The following is an 18046-nucleotide window of genomic DNA, read 5'->3' as shown; positions in this document are numbered from 1 at the left end:
TTTGCGGGACTATTTGATGGCAAAACACCACACCACAGATGAGGCAAAAAGAGACAAATATGATAAAGTCCCTGCCGTTTGGTAGTGGGCCTTATAGTAGTGGAGGCAGATGCAGAAACAGATCATTTTAATTTGGTTATGTATAAGTGTTACATTATGTATACTGTGAGATAGGATCCAAGAGGAGAGATTTCTCATGCAGTCTCCAGATCAAGTGAAGGCTTCCTAAGAAAGCAATTCCTGGGTTAAGTTGTGCCAAGAAAAACAGGAGGCTTCTTCCCAGAATAGCATGGGCACTGAGGTGTATGGAACTACCTGCAGGTAGTTTGGTTTAACGAAAGAGAAAAGCTTCAGTCAGAAAATGGAGAGGCTAGCAAACACAGAAGATGTTGATCATGAAGGGCTTTCTGTATCATGTTAAAGCACCTGTATAATAGTGATCCCTTTAGCTTTTCCTTGGCTGAAACACTTCTCACTTGACATACTATTTTCTGAATGTCTGGAAGCAGGGCATACTCTCAGGGGAACCTAGTAGGCCACAGGGTTGTAGGATAGTGAAACTAAGAAAAACAAGAAAAAATGTGGCTTTCAACTTACTCTGATACTGACAGATGCTGATAGGCACAAGGTATCTGGTTCTGTCTTGCGGCACGGGAGCAGGCTGTTTGTATACATGTATGATAGTAAACTTTTGAGGGCTGAATACATGCTATGGCTTTCTGTTTGCCTGTGAGGAAATCTCCAAAGACGGGAATCTAGGAGGTGTGTTAGCAGCCAGCTGTTACAAGCACCCAGATGTTTCATACGTGCTGATAAGATAGAGGAGAGCTGAGCCAGGTACCCCACTGGTTCCCGCTCACACTTCAGCACTCGGTTAGATAATGACAGTGCCTTTCCTTCCGTCAGGTGTAGGGCATGGACCCTCCCGTGTGTTCCCGTAGCTATGTTTGTATACACATAGCCAGATTAAGCTCAAAAAGCCATTAAATAAAGATGGTGGTCTTCTGAAACGACATCTGCTCTGTAGTTCATGCTCAGTTGGTATCGAAACAGCTACCATGTCCTATGAAATTACTCTTGGACAAGTTTTATTTTCACCTACTTGCCAATAAAACCAGCTCAGAGCTATGTTGCCCTTCTTTAGGTCTTTTCTCACAATACTGTGCAGGGAGAATCACATTGTTATGCAGAAACCAAAGCCAACCAATTCATAACAGAGACTTTTAGTAGTTCCCTATTACCCACAGTGTACAGTCTAAAAGGCCTAATGGAAGCTAGCATACCAGCTATAATCTGAATTCATTCTTCTACCCTACTGGCCCCATGGGGAGGATGCATCTACACTCAACCTGCGGTTTAGTCTTCATGTCTCCGAACCTTGTAGCCTCGGTGATCTTGGTACCTAGTATGCTTTCCTTGCCTCTTCCTGGGCCCAGAGTTTCCTCTGCAGCTTACAAACCCCAGAAAATCCCTCAGGATGATTCCACTTTGTCTGATCTCTCTCATTTCACTGACAGTACCGTTCACCACATGTCCCAGAAGCAACACAGACACATGCCTTATTTTATATTAGTCACAGTGTCTACCTGAAGGGCATATGCCATTAACATTTATTTTAGATTCCTCAGTGCCAGGACTACCTATGCAATTTGGGAGACCTAGTACCAAAAAAAAAAAAAAAAAAAAAAAAAAAAACTAATTTAAGAAAACTATTAAGAATCTCAAGATAGTATAGCAGAAAGCCAGCATGAGATCCTTTGAGGGCCAAGTTCTTTTGCTCCTGACACTTGCCTTGTATTATGGTCACACAAAAAATTCTCTAGCAAGCTGCACGTCAATGCCTTGTCCAAAGCAACAAAAAGCAGAATCTTAGTGGGTGAGCTCATCAAGATATCTACTCCATTCAACGCCTTTGCTTCCACTTTTTAAATAGAATTTTGAAGGGGCCTGAACACAAATCCCAGTACTTCACGTTGGCTGGCAAGTATTCTACCACTCAGTGAGTTTCTTAGCCCTTTTCTGCTTTCTACATAGGAGGGAAGTTGGCTATGCAGGAGGAGGCAGAGTCAGAGTCATTCTGGATTACTAGTATCTTTTACCGTGAGCATCCAGATGTAGCAACTTGGAGAAGATAATTTCAGTGAATAGTTGTCACTTCTTGTGCTTCTGCTCGGGCTTCTGTAGTGAGAGGTATCACCTTTGTTGACAGGTTTTGAAGGAATGTTTCTTTCTATGGAATGCTGAGCATGGGCAGGGCCCACTTCAAAGCTGGAGTAGACCTCTTATTGAAGTTGTTTGATGTTTATGCACTATTAATCTTGGAAAGACTCCTAGTTTTGCTCTTAAGGAAAAGGGTATTATTATAAATATATAAACATTGTAAATTCTGACCTTCCATGGGGTAATTAGTAAGCCGTGTAAATGGCCTTTCAAACAGTCCTATGTGTATAATGTTTACCAGCATGTATGCATTATTGAATATTAAGTCATATATTATCTGTAAAAAAGGATCATATTAATTGATGTACTTCAGTGAAAATGTTTATCTTTGTCCAGAATACATGATACAATTAAACTAATTACATAGGAAAAAACATACTTTCAGGGAGAACATTGTATAATCTTGTTACCAAAAGCATAGTGCCTAGAAGCCCATTTATTGGAAATGTCATTAGGAGTGTAAAACCAAAAGAAAACAAAAGGAAATGCAGTGTTTCGGGCCACATTTTAGAGACTGGAGATCCGTGTGGTGTATACCTTTGAGAAACTGTATCTTTTTCAATTCTGAAAGTCACCTTTTATGTCTTTGATGTTTTTACAGGAATTGCTTATCTGTTTGCCAAAGCTTATCTCATTTCCAAGAAACCTCAGTACCTGGACACTTGTATCCGGTGTGGAGAGCTAACATGGCAGAAAGGCCTGTTGAAGAAGGGGCCAGGGATTTGCCACGGAGTAGCTGGCAGTGCCTATGTCTTCCTTCTTCTGTACCGTCTTACAGGAAACTCAAAATACATCTACCGTGCCCAAAGGTCAGCTATTTTCATGTGCATGTTCTTTGAAATCTTTTTTTTTTCCCTGATTTGAGACAAGATCTCGAATATCCTAGGCTGGCCTCAAATTCACTGTGTAGTGAGCAATGACCTTGAATCTCTGATCTCTCCTACTTGCATGTTTGAAATTCTAGGATTACAGGTGTACAGCACCACAGCATTTTATGTGGTGCTAAAGATTAAAACCCGAGATTCTCATGTGCTAGGCAAGTACTCTACCCACCGAGCTACCTTCTGAGTTCTAGTTTTGAAAGTGACCAGCCATCTACTTGACTTTTCTGGAGTGTTGTCTAGGTTTGTCTTCCCAAGATATCCTCTGTAAAAAAAATCAAGCATATGGGAATATATATCAAATTTTATCATTCTTATAGAAGTACTAGTGCCTTGTTATCCTGAAGATGATGATATATTAATGCATAAAGGGCCTCTTCTATCATTCTTGTTAAATATTCTTATGTAAATAATATTTTACTCCACTTGCTTCAAATATTATAATTATAAATAATGTTACCTTTTTAGACCCTTATGGTCAGATTATCCTTTTCTGCCTTCTGTCTAGGAGGGAGGGAGGCTACTGAGGAGGCAGTCATCCTGGATTACCAATCTCTTCACTCTGAGCATCCAGACCTTGCAACTTGGGGGAAATAATTTTTATTAAAAGTTGCCACTTCTCTTGTTTCTGCTCTTTCTTGTTTCTGTAATGGATACTACTTTTGCTAGAAGTGGAATTTTTGAGCTAAAGGATATATATATAAATATATATATATATACACATATATGTATATATATCTTCTAATTTGGATTAATAATTTTATATATATATATATATATATATTCTAATTTAGATTAATAATGCTAAATGAATCTCTGTAGTTTATTCTATGAAGCCCTGATAAAGATGGAAAATCAGATGTAGAACAGACAGCATTGTTTTGTTTTGAATAGAAATCACCCCATACTGATTCACTATATACACTGTGCCAGAAAGACTGTGAATGGACTATAAATAAACTGGTAGACATGAGAAGCATGAAATCAGTATTCCCTTTGAGGACACTTGGAAGCTCTCCATGTTGTCACAAGAGGTCTGGAGTTTTCTGTGTGGCACTTATGTCTTTTACGCTAGGAGACTTCTCACTATCTTCCACCCATCTGATTTGATTCCCTTGTATCTGAGTTGTCACTTGGTAGAGCCCAAAGAATAGTCCTCCACCATGGTTGTGAGAATTTCCTTTGAAGGGATATGCTAAGAGTCATATTGGCCATGTGACCATAATTAGTCATGTAACTTCCTCATTTGCAACATATGGGAAATAATGTTCATTTCTCAGGGCTATTGGCTGGCTTAAATACGTTAACACATGAAAATTGTTTTTTTACTTATAAGCTTTATTATAAAAAGGAACTTGCAAATAAATACAAGAAAATCATTTTAAATAACGCCTTGAATATAGTAACTTTATGTAAGGGTTAACTGTTGTTATAACTATAAATTTGAGCTTTATCATTCCTAAGTTTTGTCTATGCATATATATATATATATATATATATATATAATACATATTCATACATGTGTGTATCTGCATATATCTGCATAGACACTCAATGTGTGTATGTGTGTGTTTGTCTAAATTTTGGTTCTAGGAATTAAACCCATGGCTTCACACATGCTAAAGATATACTTTATCATTAGGTATTATATGTACTATTTTAATTTACAATTTTAAATGAATAATTTCAGTCTGCATGGATTTATTTTATTGTTTTAAGCAAGTAAATAATTATTCAATGAAGCTGTACCATAATTCAACTTCTAAATAATAGAAACTTGATATGTGTTCAGTATTTACTAATATAGGCAAAATTACACATATAATATAATCAAAATATAAATATATGTACATTATAGTGATAGAAGCATTTATGTAAGAAATATTTTTAAATTACCATATACCCTTTTATATTTCCAGTAATGGGAGTAGAACCAGAGTCTCATTCATGCATGCTAGCTGGGCAATCAGTCTATTACTGAGTACTTGATCACTGATCTAAAATTTCAGAATTGGAATCTTCACATTTATCAGTGTTTCTTGGTCTAAGATGAACCTACCTTTATCTTTTCCCCTCTTCCCTTCCACTTTCATTTTAGTAATGATTATAACTCGTCTTCAGAATGTGCTGGAAATATTTTCCTTTACTGCTATTTCTTTTTTTTTTTAAACTTACAATCTTTTATTCTACTTTATTTGTGTTGCCGTTTTGACTGTATGTATGTCTGTGCATCATGTGTGATCCTGATGCCTGTGGAGGGCAGAAAAGCAAACTAGATTTCCTCGGACTGGAATTACAGACAGTTGTGAGCCACCATGTAGGTGCTGGGAATGAAACCCTAGCTCTCTGGAAGAGCAGCCAGTGCTCTTAGCTGCAGAGCCATCTCTCCGGCCCCTTTCTTTACCATTTCTCCCCACTGTTCTTAACCTTTTGTGTCATATGAAAACATTAGGTATGGTTCATGTGCCGTTTTCCTTTTTTTAAATTTTTAAATTTTTTTATTGGATATTTTATTTACATTTCAGATGCCATCCCCTTTCCCCATTTCCCCTCCCTAGAAAACCCCCATCCCATGCCCCCTTTCCCTTTTTGCTTTTACACAGTTTTTAAAAAAATGTTAATCAAAGGCTTTATAAGTTTGGTAATGCTCAATCAGAAGTGTAACCCAATACCCAACCTAGATATATAAACTGTCTTTGACTGGTGGAGACATGTGAACATCTGCCTCCATGCCCCCCTCTCTTTCTCTCTCTTTCTCTCTCTCATCACCTAGCTTCTCCTCTCCTTCTTCTTCTCCTCTCTTTACTCCTTCTCTTCCTCTCAGTACTCCTTCCTCCTTAGCTCCTCCTACATATCACCCTTCCTGTTAAAATAAAACTTATGCACCATTTTCCTCTACCTCATTGTTTACTTCTCATTTTTCCCAACTAGTTTCCCTCATTTTATTTTTCAACTTAAACTTTAGGACCCATTTGTCAGCTTTAAAAACAGTCCTGTGAGATTTGGCTGGAATTTTACTGCATTACAGGTTATTTCCATGAGAATTATTAAAAGAGCAAGGTTTCCCATTCAAGATCATGATATACCTTTCCATTTATTTACATTTTTAAAATGTCACCTGACTGATTCTTGATTTTTATAAAAAGTATCTTTAAAATTCTTGCTAGCATTAAAAAAGGTTTTATTTCCAGGTTTATTATAAATGAAATTTTTTTCTTAAGGCTTCATATTTCAGGCCAGTTATTACTGGTATTTATTAAAAAAATTTTAAAAACATATATATTAGTACAGTTTATTATGTTTCTATTTTTCATGTAACTCTGCATTGTAACTTGTAAGTATCTAAGTTTTCATAAATACTGTCATCATAGACTTTGTAGAAATTACTGATTCCATTCTTGCCCTACCGGTTCTTTATTTAAGTCCATTGGGTTTTCTAAATATGCATGCACATTATGTGCAACTAATTATGACTGTAACTTCCTTACTCACAGACAGTCATACTCTTTCTGGTTTTCTGTTATAGGAGTTCCCTGTAACAGTGCATCCCCATAACAAGTTTTACTAATAAGACGGACTGAAGACATCATTGCTTTCATGCTGATTACACTAGGAACCTTCCATTTCACCATGATCTTTTATATTTACTTTTGATAATGTCTACCATGTTACAGCAGTCCTCCCATGCTTAAGACAATCCATTAGATTTCCACTGTAACTGAAGGTCAAGGCCAAAGTCTGCCTTTGATTCAGAAGTCCTACAGTACCTTAGGTTCCATTACCTTTGATTTCATCTCCTATGCTCTTCCTCATTGCTCTCTCCACCATGTTGAAGTTCTTGTGATTCCTTTAGTATGCCATATATGGTAGACCACAAGCCCTTTTACGGTTTGGTTCTCTCCATTTATAATTTTCCATTTCTACCTCTGTCTCCTTATTCCCTATAGCATGGCTACATTTAGCTCCTCGGCCCTTCTACCTATAATGTTCCCTTTGTCCATATAGTTCCTGACACTTCAAATGTTTAAATGACCCAGAAAGGTCTTCTAGTCATAATGTATCCAGTGTTCAGTGCTAGAAAATAAAATACAAAATATCTTTAATATTTGACTATGTGCTCTGAAGGGACTATACTGGCTAGCACTTGTGAGTCTTCTATTTGCTTTGTGCAATGATACAGGCCCGTAATTGTAGCTATTTAAGAGGCTTATGTGGGAGGATCATAAACTCGAAACCTTCCTGTGCTACAAAAGGGAAGACAAGGCCAATTTGGGCAACTAGCGAGACCCTGTCTCCAAACAGTAAAATTGACAGGTGGTGATATGGATCAGTGCAACAGTGCTTGTTTAGCACACAAATGACACAGCTCTCTAATATTCCTTGAAATCTGACATGTTGTTTTCCAAAGGAATCAAATGAAAGTCATTAGGGCATGATCTAGGAAAATGGGTTTCATCCCTTGGACAAGCTTTATCAGAGGTCCTTGTGCCCTAAAATCTTTTCTATTCGAAAAGATTCGGTGAACCTCTGTTACCTAGCACGCCAATCTGAGTGTCCAGAGCTATAATTATAACATTTTGAATTCTCGGGCTCTCTATAAAATGTAAACTTCTCATTCACAGGTAGAAGATTGTAAAGTGGAGGTAATATTTCAGTATTGTTTTGGCATTGAACTTTATTGCTCTGAGTAGTGACCTTTACATATCATTATACTTCAAAATTAAATATGATACAAATTGGAGAGACTTTCAGTTCTAGGAAGAGCAGTGTTTAATAAAAAAACATATATGCCTCTCCAGAAGAAACATTATTTTGTCATCATAGATTGCTCTTTTAGCATGCAGTTTGAAAATTATGGCTATAGAAAAAAATCTGGGAATCTTTTATTTCTATTTTTTCCCTAGCAATTCTATGTCCGTAAAACCAACTAGTTCATTGTGTTTTGATTTCTTTATCTGTTAGTGGCCCACAAACTCACCCAATGGCTCAAACTAACGTGTAGGTCACTTTAGATGACTGGTGGTCATCCATGGTGAGAAGGGTTTTCAGTTGATACATTTGACACAGTGCTTCAGTAGCACACAGCTGTGATGTCTGTGATTTCTGATATATGTGATGGTCTTCCCAGTGCTCCTTGTAGTTGTCAAGAGACACTAACATTTTTCCCTTTTTTTGTTTGTCCTTTCAAGGAAAAGGTTCTTGGTTTTGTTCATTAGTATTACTTAGTTTTCTCTTTTGCTTCCTGCTTCGTTAATTTCAGCTCTGGTTTCCCAACATTCTTTTTCTATTGTAACTTTTAGATGATCTTAAAGTTAGCATATGAAGTAATGTTTTTCATTATGACATATTCATGCACACGTATCATTATACATTTTTCTAATTCACTACTCCTGAACTGCCCTCCAATGTGCCCATTCTCCATGGCTAGCTGGTGGTTTCCTTCGTTCTTTTGTGTTATTGTCTAGAGCTTAAAATGTGTAAGTAGATAGCCTCTCATTATCAGTTAATAATAATTTATAAATGATGGCCTTTTCTAGCTCATGTTTTTAAAGATAGAACTATTATATTTTTATATGTACCATGGCCAATATTGTCCATTCTTTGTGGCTCCTATTACTATTACTATTCAGGCTTCTATTTTGACTGAGAGTTGTTTAGAAAATTATTTGGTTAATTTCATTTGGAGAACATTGGGCACAGTTTCGAAACAATAGTTTTCACTTTACTATTAACAACATTTTTCAAAAACGGACTGCTATGCAGTGCTTAGAAATTATTTTTAAAAGCACAGAAAATGTTCATTGTATCATTTGGAGGTAAAAAGGTACAGGAAACTACAGTTTTAGTGATGTTTTCTTTTACAGTGTGATGGACTGGTTTTGTTTTACAGATATTCTGTCAAAATACATTTACACAATATACAATATATGCAATACACATTTTGTTTGTCCAGTGCTTACTAGTTTGTGAAAGCCCATTATATATCATATAACATAAAATCAAATGTCTCAACTCAAAGCTCTTTATCCTTAAGGGGTTTTACGTCTGGGGTCTGTGAGTATGTTCAAACTGGATTGTAATCATTTAATGTTATAATCTTTAAATTCACAGAAGTTTATCAACAGATATACCTCTGCAATTGGTAGAAGTATTCTCAGATTCAACTACTTTTGGTGCAAATTGTGCAAAATATAGTTTATATCCTTCAGTACTTAAAAATGCCACCAGTACTTATTAAGCCACTGCTCGATAGTGCTATTTATTGTAATAAAGGATGCATGTAACTATACCAGACATTTGGGTTGGTTTTATTTTTTTAAACTGGTGTTGGGCTTGTAGCTCAATAATAGAGCATGCTCAAGGTCCTGGCTTTAATCCCCAGCATCTAAAAAAGACAAAAATCAATCAATCAATCAAATCAATCAATCAACAACAAATTCACTAACTGTGCTTTACTATAGTTGAGTTCTTTTAGAATTCTACATATTACATTTTATAAATGTGAGGACAGTTCTGATATATCCAGACTGCCAAATAAGTCATCACATTCAAAAGCTGCAGGGACACCCCCCCCAGTCATTTCACAATTTCTATTTATCACATAATTATACATACTGAATTGATTCTTAAAATACCTTATTTGGGGGCTGTTTAAAAGTGTAAAATTTTATTTAAATGGTTATACATTCAAAAAAGCAGCTGATAGACATCACTGACAAATGTGATTGCAATTTATTTCATCCCTGTGTATTTAACCTGCCTGCAATAATTTCAAGTGTCCCACAAAAGACTAAATAAGTAATTACTCTTTATAGGACCTCTGTGTGGCAACAGTAATCTTAAATTTATGACAGTACCAGCTCTCAGGTAGACACCAGTGTCAGAATTGGTGATTATGTTTGTTGCTGGTGAAAAAAGGGGAATAAAACCAGTTAAAAAACAGTGACCCAGGCGAGAGCACTTGAAAGGCTATAAAATGCTTTTCTTCGAGCTTGTGGAGGTTAGAGGTCAGGGTTTTAAAGATATTGTCTTAAAAGTAATGCCGCATACTTGACTTGCTATTTGTCGTCATCATTATGAAAAGTTGCTTGTGTTCACCCATTCATCTTAGTCCTTTATTGCCGAAAACAGATTGTGTAAAATCCTGCATATTTATTTTCAGCCTCTGCTGTCTGTCACATATAAATGAAACAAACCTAGTTCAGAAACAATATGTCTCCAGAAACACCGTATATTTAGATCTTTTTAAAAGATCAATGTTGTATCAGTTTGCTTCAGTTCAAGATAAATAAAAGTAAGATGATTTTTGCTGACTTTTTATGCTTTTAATTATTAGACTGTGGAAGGAATAGAATCTTAGAAAATACCAATGTGCCTTGATTTGCAACTTCTAAAAATAGTTGGACTTGTTTGCCAACAAAACCTGTTGCAAAAGATAAAGACTTACATAACTAACCTTTTTTTCTTTCCAGAGAATGGAGTTTTCTTGAATTAATTATATAATTCTGATAAGAAAACGACACTAAAACTTTTAACTTCACAAAAGAAGAACAGCCTCCTGTGGCTGGTCATATGGACACATTCCTTTTGAAACCGTTCACATTTTTTTTCTTCTTCTTCTCAGGTTTGCTCAGTTCTTATTCACTGAAGAATTCAAAGCTGGTTCCCGGGTTCTTGAGAGCATATACAGTTTGTATGAAGGCTTCTCCGGGACTGTTTGCTTTCTCATTGATTTGCTACAGCCCAATCAGGCTGAGTTTCCTCTCTTCAGCGTCTTTGTCTAAAAGGTTCTGTCTCCCCTTGCAGTCAGTTGGTGGAAGTTCCCTGAGATTTCCAGAGCCTCCTCTAGGCAGTTTTCCTCATAATCCACATCCAATGGGCTCATGACCATGAACCTTCTCATTGCTGCCAGATGGAGGAGACAGACATGTCTGATGAGGACAGCGTGATACCAGACTGCAGAGAGAGCCTGCCAAACCAAGACGCCCCCGCATCTCATCTAAAACCCACCAATTTAACGTTTCAGGGGAGAGATGTCCAGCCCAAGATCAGAGAGAAAAGGGGAAAAACATTTAATGTTTTTCAGTTCATGACCCAAAAGGCAAAAGTGAACTGGAGACAATGGGGGTAAAATGCCAACGCTTTCCAAACTGAACAGCAAATATGACCATCTGTGTATGCCCAATACCCCTAAATTCAGAAGTAAAGACAACCAGAATCTAAAACAATTTTTCCCTGTTAAAAACTGTTAGTAGGGATCAAGTGTAAGGCTGAAGGACATGCAAAGAAACCATTGGTTGTCCTAGGCCTTTACTTACTGAAATTCATTATGTTTTTCTGAGTGGAGATGTGTGGATAAGTATGCTGGGTTTTTATTTTGTCTTATTTTTTTGACCACTATTCTGGGCATTTAAAAAACATATCATAACTTATTTTGAACACTGAAATTTGATGCTGCCTTAGGGTATCTCTTTTCCTAGTCTCTTTTTCTTTCCTAGCGCTCAGAATAGTAAGATTCAGGGCAGGAAGGGGTGTAGCTTAGAGACAGGGTCTAAGTTTACTAGCTTAGGGTGTAGCTTGTTTAATGTGCACAGGCCCCTGGCCCATGCCTAGCACCACAAGCAAACAAAAAACAAAACAACAACAACAAAAAAGAAGACATAAAAATTTATATCTAGTAAATAAGTGTCACTATTACGTGTTTGTCTCAACTGAAAGTGTAACCCGTATGTTGTGTATGTTAGTAATTTTTCAAATGCCTTTATCTTTGTAATGTCTATGAAGCTATTAGATTGTAAAATAGGCTCTTGGTGAAAATCAATCATCTCAAGCATCAGGGTAACTTACCACAAAGGTAAGTCATTTCTGTGTTTCAAAGAATTCTCTGAAAGACATGGGGTGAGAAAACTTGAAGTGGTTCCAGAAAGAATGTTGTTCCATTTCATCCTATTAGATTAAGAGTGGAAGGAACTCCCTGGCTTGTCACCTCACCTTGCAAAACACAGGACACACTAGAGATTGGCTATCATGCCAGTTGATTCTAGTTATCACAGTTGATTCTAGTTATTTACTTCTGCTACAAACACAAGTTACAAAAATGTCTCAAGTCCATAGTGGATTGCTGACCTGTAATAGGAGCAACTGTCAATATGCAGAACATGAGATTTCCACAGTCCTGATATTTAACCACTGAAGTTCAGAATCATATTAAGACAGTTGTGCCATATACAATGTCATTATCTGTAGTCATTAGATACCTGGATATGTTTCTACACATAAGTACATGTGTGTATATGTTACATCTATCCCCATATAAACTGAAGCACTATTTGAACTGTAGATAAACTTTTTGGGGGAATTAGGTCATATTCTGCTGCCTGGTACTATTTGTGTGTATGCTGGCTTATGGAGCTGTATGAACCAATGGATTCGTGTGGGTTTGGATGCATGTTGTATGTGTGATCCTGTTTTGGAAAAAGAGGACCTCTTGTATTCATAAGATTCTCAAAAAATCTTACCAAAAAAGGGAGAGAACCATCTTTTTATATTTTATGGCTCTTTGTATGTTTACAATCATCAACATGAGCTGGGACAAAATAATTTTTGTAAAATATGTACCTTGTTTGGCTTACTGTCCCATTTTCATACCCTCGGATTTCAACATATAAAACTGGCTTCAATTGCTTTTCTGTGAGAAGAGTGTTTGGGGTAAAACTTAATTAGACTCCAGAAGTTCTTTCTTGAGGTGGGCAAGAACATTTTGAAAAGCCATAAGGAAGATCCTATCCACAGAATGGTCTCCTTTTTGAAAGGATAGTGACATCTGCTTCACCATCTCATTTTAAATGCATTTTGCATGGACTCCATAGGCTACAGATAATAACCATCCAAAGTTAGGGCATAGGATGCATAGATGTGTTGTATCTGTTATATTTTTAGGAGCTTTAGAAACAACTGGACCTACCTTTTGAAGTTGTCATAGAATAATTATAGCTTTGTGCTGATCACTGTGAAAAGGTCACTCTTTGTATATCAGATCTAAAAAAAAATGGTCATGTTTGTGTGTGGTCATTCTGTAAGTACCACCTCAGTAAATTTGAAACAAAAATACACCCGTTTTTTGGGCTGTTAAACCTATCATTGAAACTTTATTCTCCTGAAAGAAAAGCACTGTTGATTTGGAAAGGTCCTCTTCTGTCGTATTCTCCCAAGAGAGGGAGGAAAGACACTTACATTTTCAATAGGAAAGTACATCATGTCATTTGGCAACATTCTTAATATTAAAGCTTGCGCCCTATTGAAGGCCACTGAGGCATTTTTAAAAGATCTATTTATTTTTATGATTTCTAATTATATGTATGGGTGTAGATACATGCGTGAGAGTGCTGGTGCCTGTTGATGTCAGAGCTGCTATACCTACCTGGAGCTGTTATAGGCAGCTCTGGGCCACTCAATGTGAATTCTGGGAATAGAAATCCAACTTGGGTCTCCAGCAAGATGGAGAGCCAAGCTCTTAACTGCTGAGCCATCCCTCCCATCTCTCACAACTGCATTTCCATCACTATCCAAGCTTTAATACTATTAACTCTGGAGGAAAGGAAAGGGAATGCTGAGTGGAGATGTTAGAGGGTAAAGGAGTCTTAACAATAAGGAGGGAGACTGCATTATACTTCAATAGCAATAGATTTTGTATAACATCACGGTTTCATGGCATGAACGAACACAGTCACATACCTTTGCTTCTACACATTATCTATATTTATTTTACCTAATCTCATGGCTGTTGTACTTCTTTTCAACTTGTAACCTGATATCTGAAGAGAATAGAAGTTTAACAATGTGAATTTCCCACTTTTTTTTCCTTCCAGGCAATTGACTATATTGTTAATAGTCTTCATGTATGATAATTCATTACACAGATAGAACAATTTACTTGGTGTGTAACGAATCCTATCTCTTCCCCCTGGCAACTTACTTCTTTAGCTTTCTTGGGGAGTTTAATCAAAGTGTTATGCAAATTGTTTTGGTTTTTGTAGAGAGTATATATCTCAGTAATCTTGGTGCAAAAAAATATGAGTTGGGGATTAATAACTAGACTGAGAAAGTTTATACAGGCTGAGGGTGTAATTCAGTAGTAGGAGACTTACCTAGCATGCATGCAGCCCTAGGTTCTAGGCCCAGAAACAAGAGGAGGGGAGGGGAGGGGAGGGGAGGGGAGGGGAGGGGAGGGGAGGGGAGGGGAGGGGAGGGGAGGGGAGGGGAGGGGAGGGGAGGGGAGGGGAGAGGAGAGGAGAGGAGAGGAGAGGAGAGGAGAGGAGAGGAGAGGAGAGGAGAGGAGAGGAGAGGAGAGGAGAGGAGAGGAGAGGAGAGGAGAGGAGAGGAGAGGGACACAATTAGAAGGAAACAAACGCCCAGAGAACCATGTTAGACATTCCAAAGCCTTGTTCTGCAGCTTTCTTGGGGGCACTGTAGGTGCCTTATATATATCACAGGGTTGCCATAGGGTTATTTGTAACATACAGGCTCTTTATTATTTAAAAAGGCTTCTATATTTTGAGTTCCTACTATGTGCACAGAAAATTAAGCTCAGTTAATATTAAAAACAACCACATGTCATAATATGTCTATGCAGTGCTTAAGGTCCAGCTCACTAGATGGGTAAATTCCAAGTATATACATTTTTATATTCTACAACTAATTCTGACTGTGGTGTTTGCACCTCAGAAGTTTCTGAATTTACCCCCAGAAGGATGGCTACTGTGGCCTAGAAGCGCCTTTTTTTTTTTTTTTTTTTTTTTTTTTTTTTTTTTTTTTTTTAAACGAATGACCTCAAGATCAGTAGCTGCAAGACTTGGGACTATTCTGTAGTCAGATCGCAAGTTCGGGACAAGCTGCCACAAGAATGCCTGTGCAGTGAGAATAAGGTAGTGGCTGTGCATATCTTGCTTCCACTCCATAAAAGGGGTTGGTCATATTGTTTTTAGTGCCAGAAAAGACAAAAACTGAAGTAGTTCCTACATGGACTTTGCCCATGGTCATAAGTCCCTGATTGGAAGTGCAATATCCCTCTCCCCCTTTTACTTTGGAAATTGAAAGTATTAATGAATTGGGACTTTAGGGTCTGGCATATAGACATAGATGTTTCAAAAGGACCCCAGTACATTCCCTCTTCTCATGCTTCCAGAAATGATGAGTATTACAAAAGAACGGAGATGGGGAGGAACACCTGAGTGTGTTTATATGTAAACAGAATTCCTACATATAGAATAGTGCAGTTCTGCCGAATTTTTCTTCATATTTTTGTGTGTTATATATTCCTCGATGTATAATCTTGCATTGTGTGTCAAGTAGTTGTGACTTAGCAATCAGTTAAAAGACACAAACTCTATGTGTGTCTACTGTCTTCGCAAATGTCCCTATACAACACATTTTAATGGGATGTCTGATACCATCCCCTGATGTTTTAATATCTATATGTAAGTGGCAATTATGAGTAAAATACATTGTGCCACTGAATTTGGTTCAAGTTGAATGTAGTAATATTTATATGTGGATATATTCATAGAAGCAGATTGATTCAAATAATCGGTCTTGTCTCCATCTGTTAGGACTTTAGTATTTTAATAGGGGTGTCTTCTGAAGACTGTAGCAGCAGTAGACTCCTTTTGCTCTTGAAAATTAAGCATAATTTGTATTATACAGGTGTTTCATAAGTAAGAATGGAGTACTCTTAGTGCAATAGAGTGGACTCAGAATCTTGTATAGGACAATCCAGTCTCAAATAATGTAAGAGCTTCTCCAAACCAGAAACTTCTTGGAAAGCTCTCGGAAGACAAGTCTGAACTTTAATTTCTTAGATGTAGTGGGACTAAACAGAATTTTTTAAATGGATTTTGTAGACTTCAGTGAAACCTGTTGAAAAGCCATATATAAGTGGGAAATGGTCAAGCATTATATACTGGAGTGAATAGAATCTACATCACCAAAGTGGTTTTCATTTCTGCACACTTAACACTACGTATAAAAATAGGATTGTATCATTATTGAGTTAAAGAGCTCATTTTCCTAATGGTGGGTTTCATAAGCAGCAAACCAGTGCAATTCCACAATCTTTTGGGGACAGTACCAAATAGTAAAGTGACACCATAGTATAACAGCTTACTCCCAGTTGTACCCAAGAGTAACCAAGCACCAGAGTTTTATGAACTATTGAAATGAGCATTCTTAATCAGGTTGAGCTCTTTGCTGTATTTCTCCGCATAATTACAAGTAAAACAAAAAATTATAAAAAAGAAAGCAAATAATAGGAATTAGTTATGAGTACTTTGAAAATCCTTTTAATTTTTACTAACATCAAATTCAACACATTACCTGTTGGAGCTAACAAGAATTTTGAGATACTCGCACACCAGTTGAGAGGCATTGTAAAAATGCTTTTTTTTTTTTCTTTCCAAAATCAAGTTCTTTAACTTCTTGCTAATTATTCTGTTTCCTTAGGGGTACTTTGAAGTGTTTGAAAGATATATCAGTAGCAGTTACTCCTAAACTTAGTGCAGAATATTTTGTTAAGCATTTTACTATATTAGAACATGTCCTACTATGGTATTTTATAAAACCAAATTCTCAAGCATTCTGGCATTTTATATATGGTTATACCCAAACATCACTTCCTGTCAGTCTATTATTAATTATATGCATATTTTTGGAAAAAATACTGGGTGTTTTGGTCCTAATGAGGAAGTATATTGCAATATATGACACTGATTGTTTTTTAATGAAAATCTACTTAAGTGTTGGGCAGGGAAACTAAGCTGTGATTGTATACGTTTTTCTCAAGGATAAAACAGCAAGTGACAATTCGAAAAGACACGGCCTTTGTGATAAGTTAATGTGCAGACCATGATCAGAAAGGATCAACTTATAAATGCTCATCAGAGTTTAGCTTCTGTTATCTGTTGTTCCAAGGGCAGGAAGGACAGTTGTCAGTTGAATTTGCTTCAGCTTCACAGAGTGGATTGCTAACAATCCACTGCATGGTGTAATGAAATCTCTTCAGAAGCAAAACAGACTCGGAAACTTAGTGATGCACCTGCTTATTTTTTACCTGCTGTTACAATACCCCCAAACCCTGTGATCTTTCCAGTGTGTTTTCTGTAGTAGTTTTGTACTGTAGAAAATAATCTGCCATAAAGTGGACTTTATTGTGTTGCAAGTGATGTCTCTGGCTTACTGCCCTCCTGCTCCACACAGTTGGTCCACTTAATAATGTAAAACCTGTGATAATCTTTTGCCTTAAAGTCAGATGCTAGATGATTTCTGTGTTCTAATTAGTAATTCTTAGCTTCACGGTTAATTTTCCTTTAAAGCTAACTACAGTGTCAAATAAAATATTACACAAATACTCGGTGGAGTGCTGCTGTCCCTTCTGTTTGTGACTGTGTGTATCTGGATCCAGGACATGCTGGCCTGCTGGGCTCTATAAATAGGCCTTCGTAATCCTTTTGGAGAAAGGGCCTGGTATTTCTCAGGCCTTGGCTGAATTCTCCCCCTCAACCCTTATAAATAGATTTCCCGATGTTACTCTACCAACCAAGGAAAACAGCCCAACTCAGCCTCTTCCTTTCGGGTTACTCTTGCCTTGCTATCTTCGGAGTCTTCACAGTTTATTTGTATCTCTATCATTTTGCAAAGTAGAAAAATGCCCAAGATGCCTGAAAATGAAAATCACTCAATTTCTTCATGGAAAATGCCCTTAGAAGGTGTGAGAGTGTGTGTATGTGGTGGGGTGGGGGTGAGGGGCGGGGCCAGGGGTGAGTCCATCTTCATGTCCAGAAGTTTTTCAAATGTTTAGTAAATGTCCACGGGGCCCGCATAGATCAAAATCCCAGCAGTGAGGTAGGGAACTGAACACAAAGTCCATCTCCTAGTGAAGAAGGCATTTGTGA

At 37.2% G+C, this 18046-nt stretch overlaps 1 protein-coding gene across 1 annotated transcript in view; it reads left to right on the top strand.

The window, feature by feature from the left end:
• The window catches only part of Lancl3 (LanC like family member 3), a 96698-nt gene extending 84974 nt beyond the window's left edge, over positions 1–11724 (top strand). The window contains exons 4-5 of the mRNA XM_034485863.2: positions 2822–3029; positions 10726–11724. Coding sequence (XP_034341754.1) covers positions 2822–3029; positions 10726–10885 — 368 coding nt within the window. The 3' untranslated portion in view covers positions 10886–11724. The remainder of the gene's footprint in view (positions 1–2821; positions 3030–10725) is intronic.
• Positions 11725–18046: the final 6322 nt, after the last annotated feature.

Source organism: Arvicanthis niloticus, chromosome X (genome assembly GCF_011762505.2).
Source record: "Arvicanthis niloticus isolate mArvNil1 chromosome X, mArvNil1.pat.X, whole genome shotgun sequence".
NCBI lineage: Eukaryota > Metazoa > Chordata > Mammalia > Rodentia > Muridae > Arvicanthis > Arvicanthis niloticus.
The sequence above is the reverse complement of the archived record's forward strand: the minus strand, read 5'-3'. Positions and strand labels throughout refer to the sequence as shown.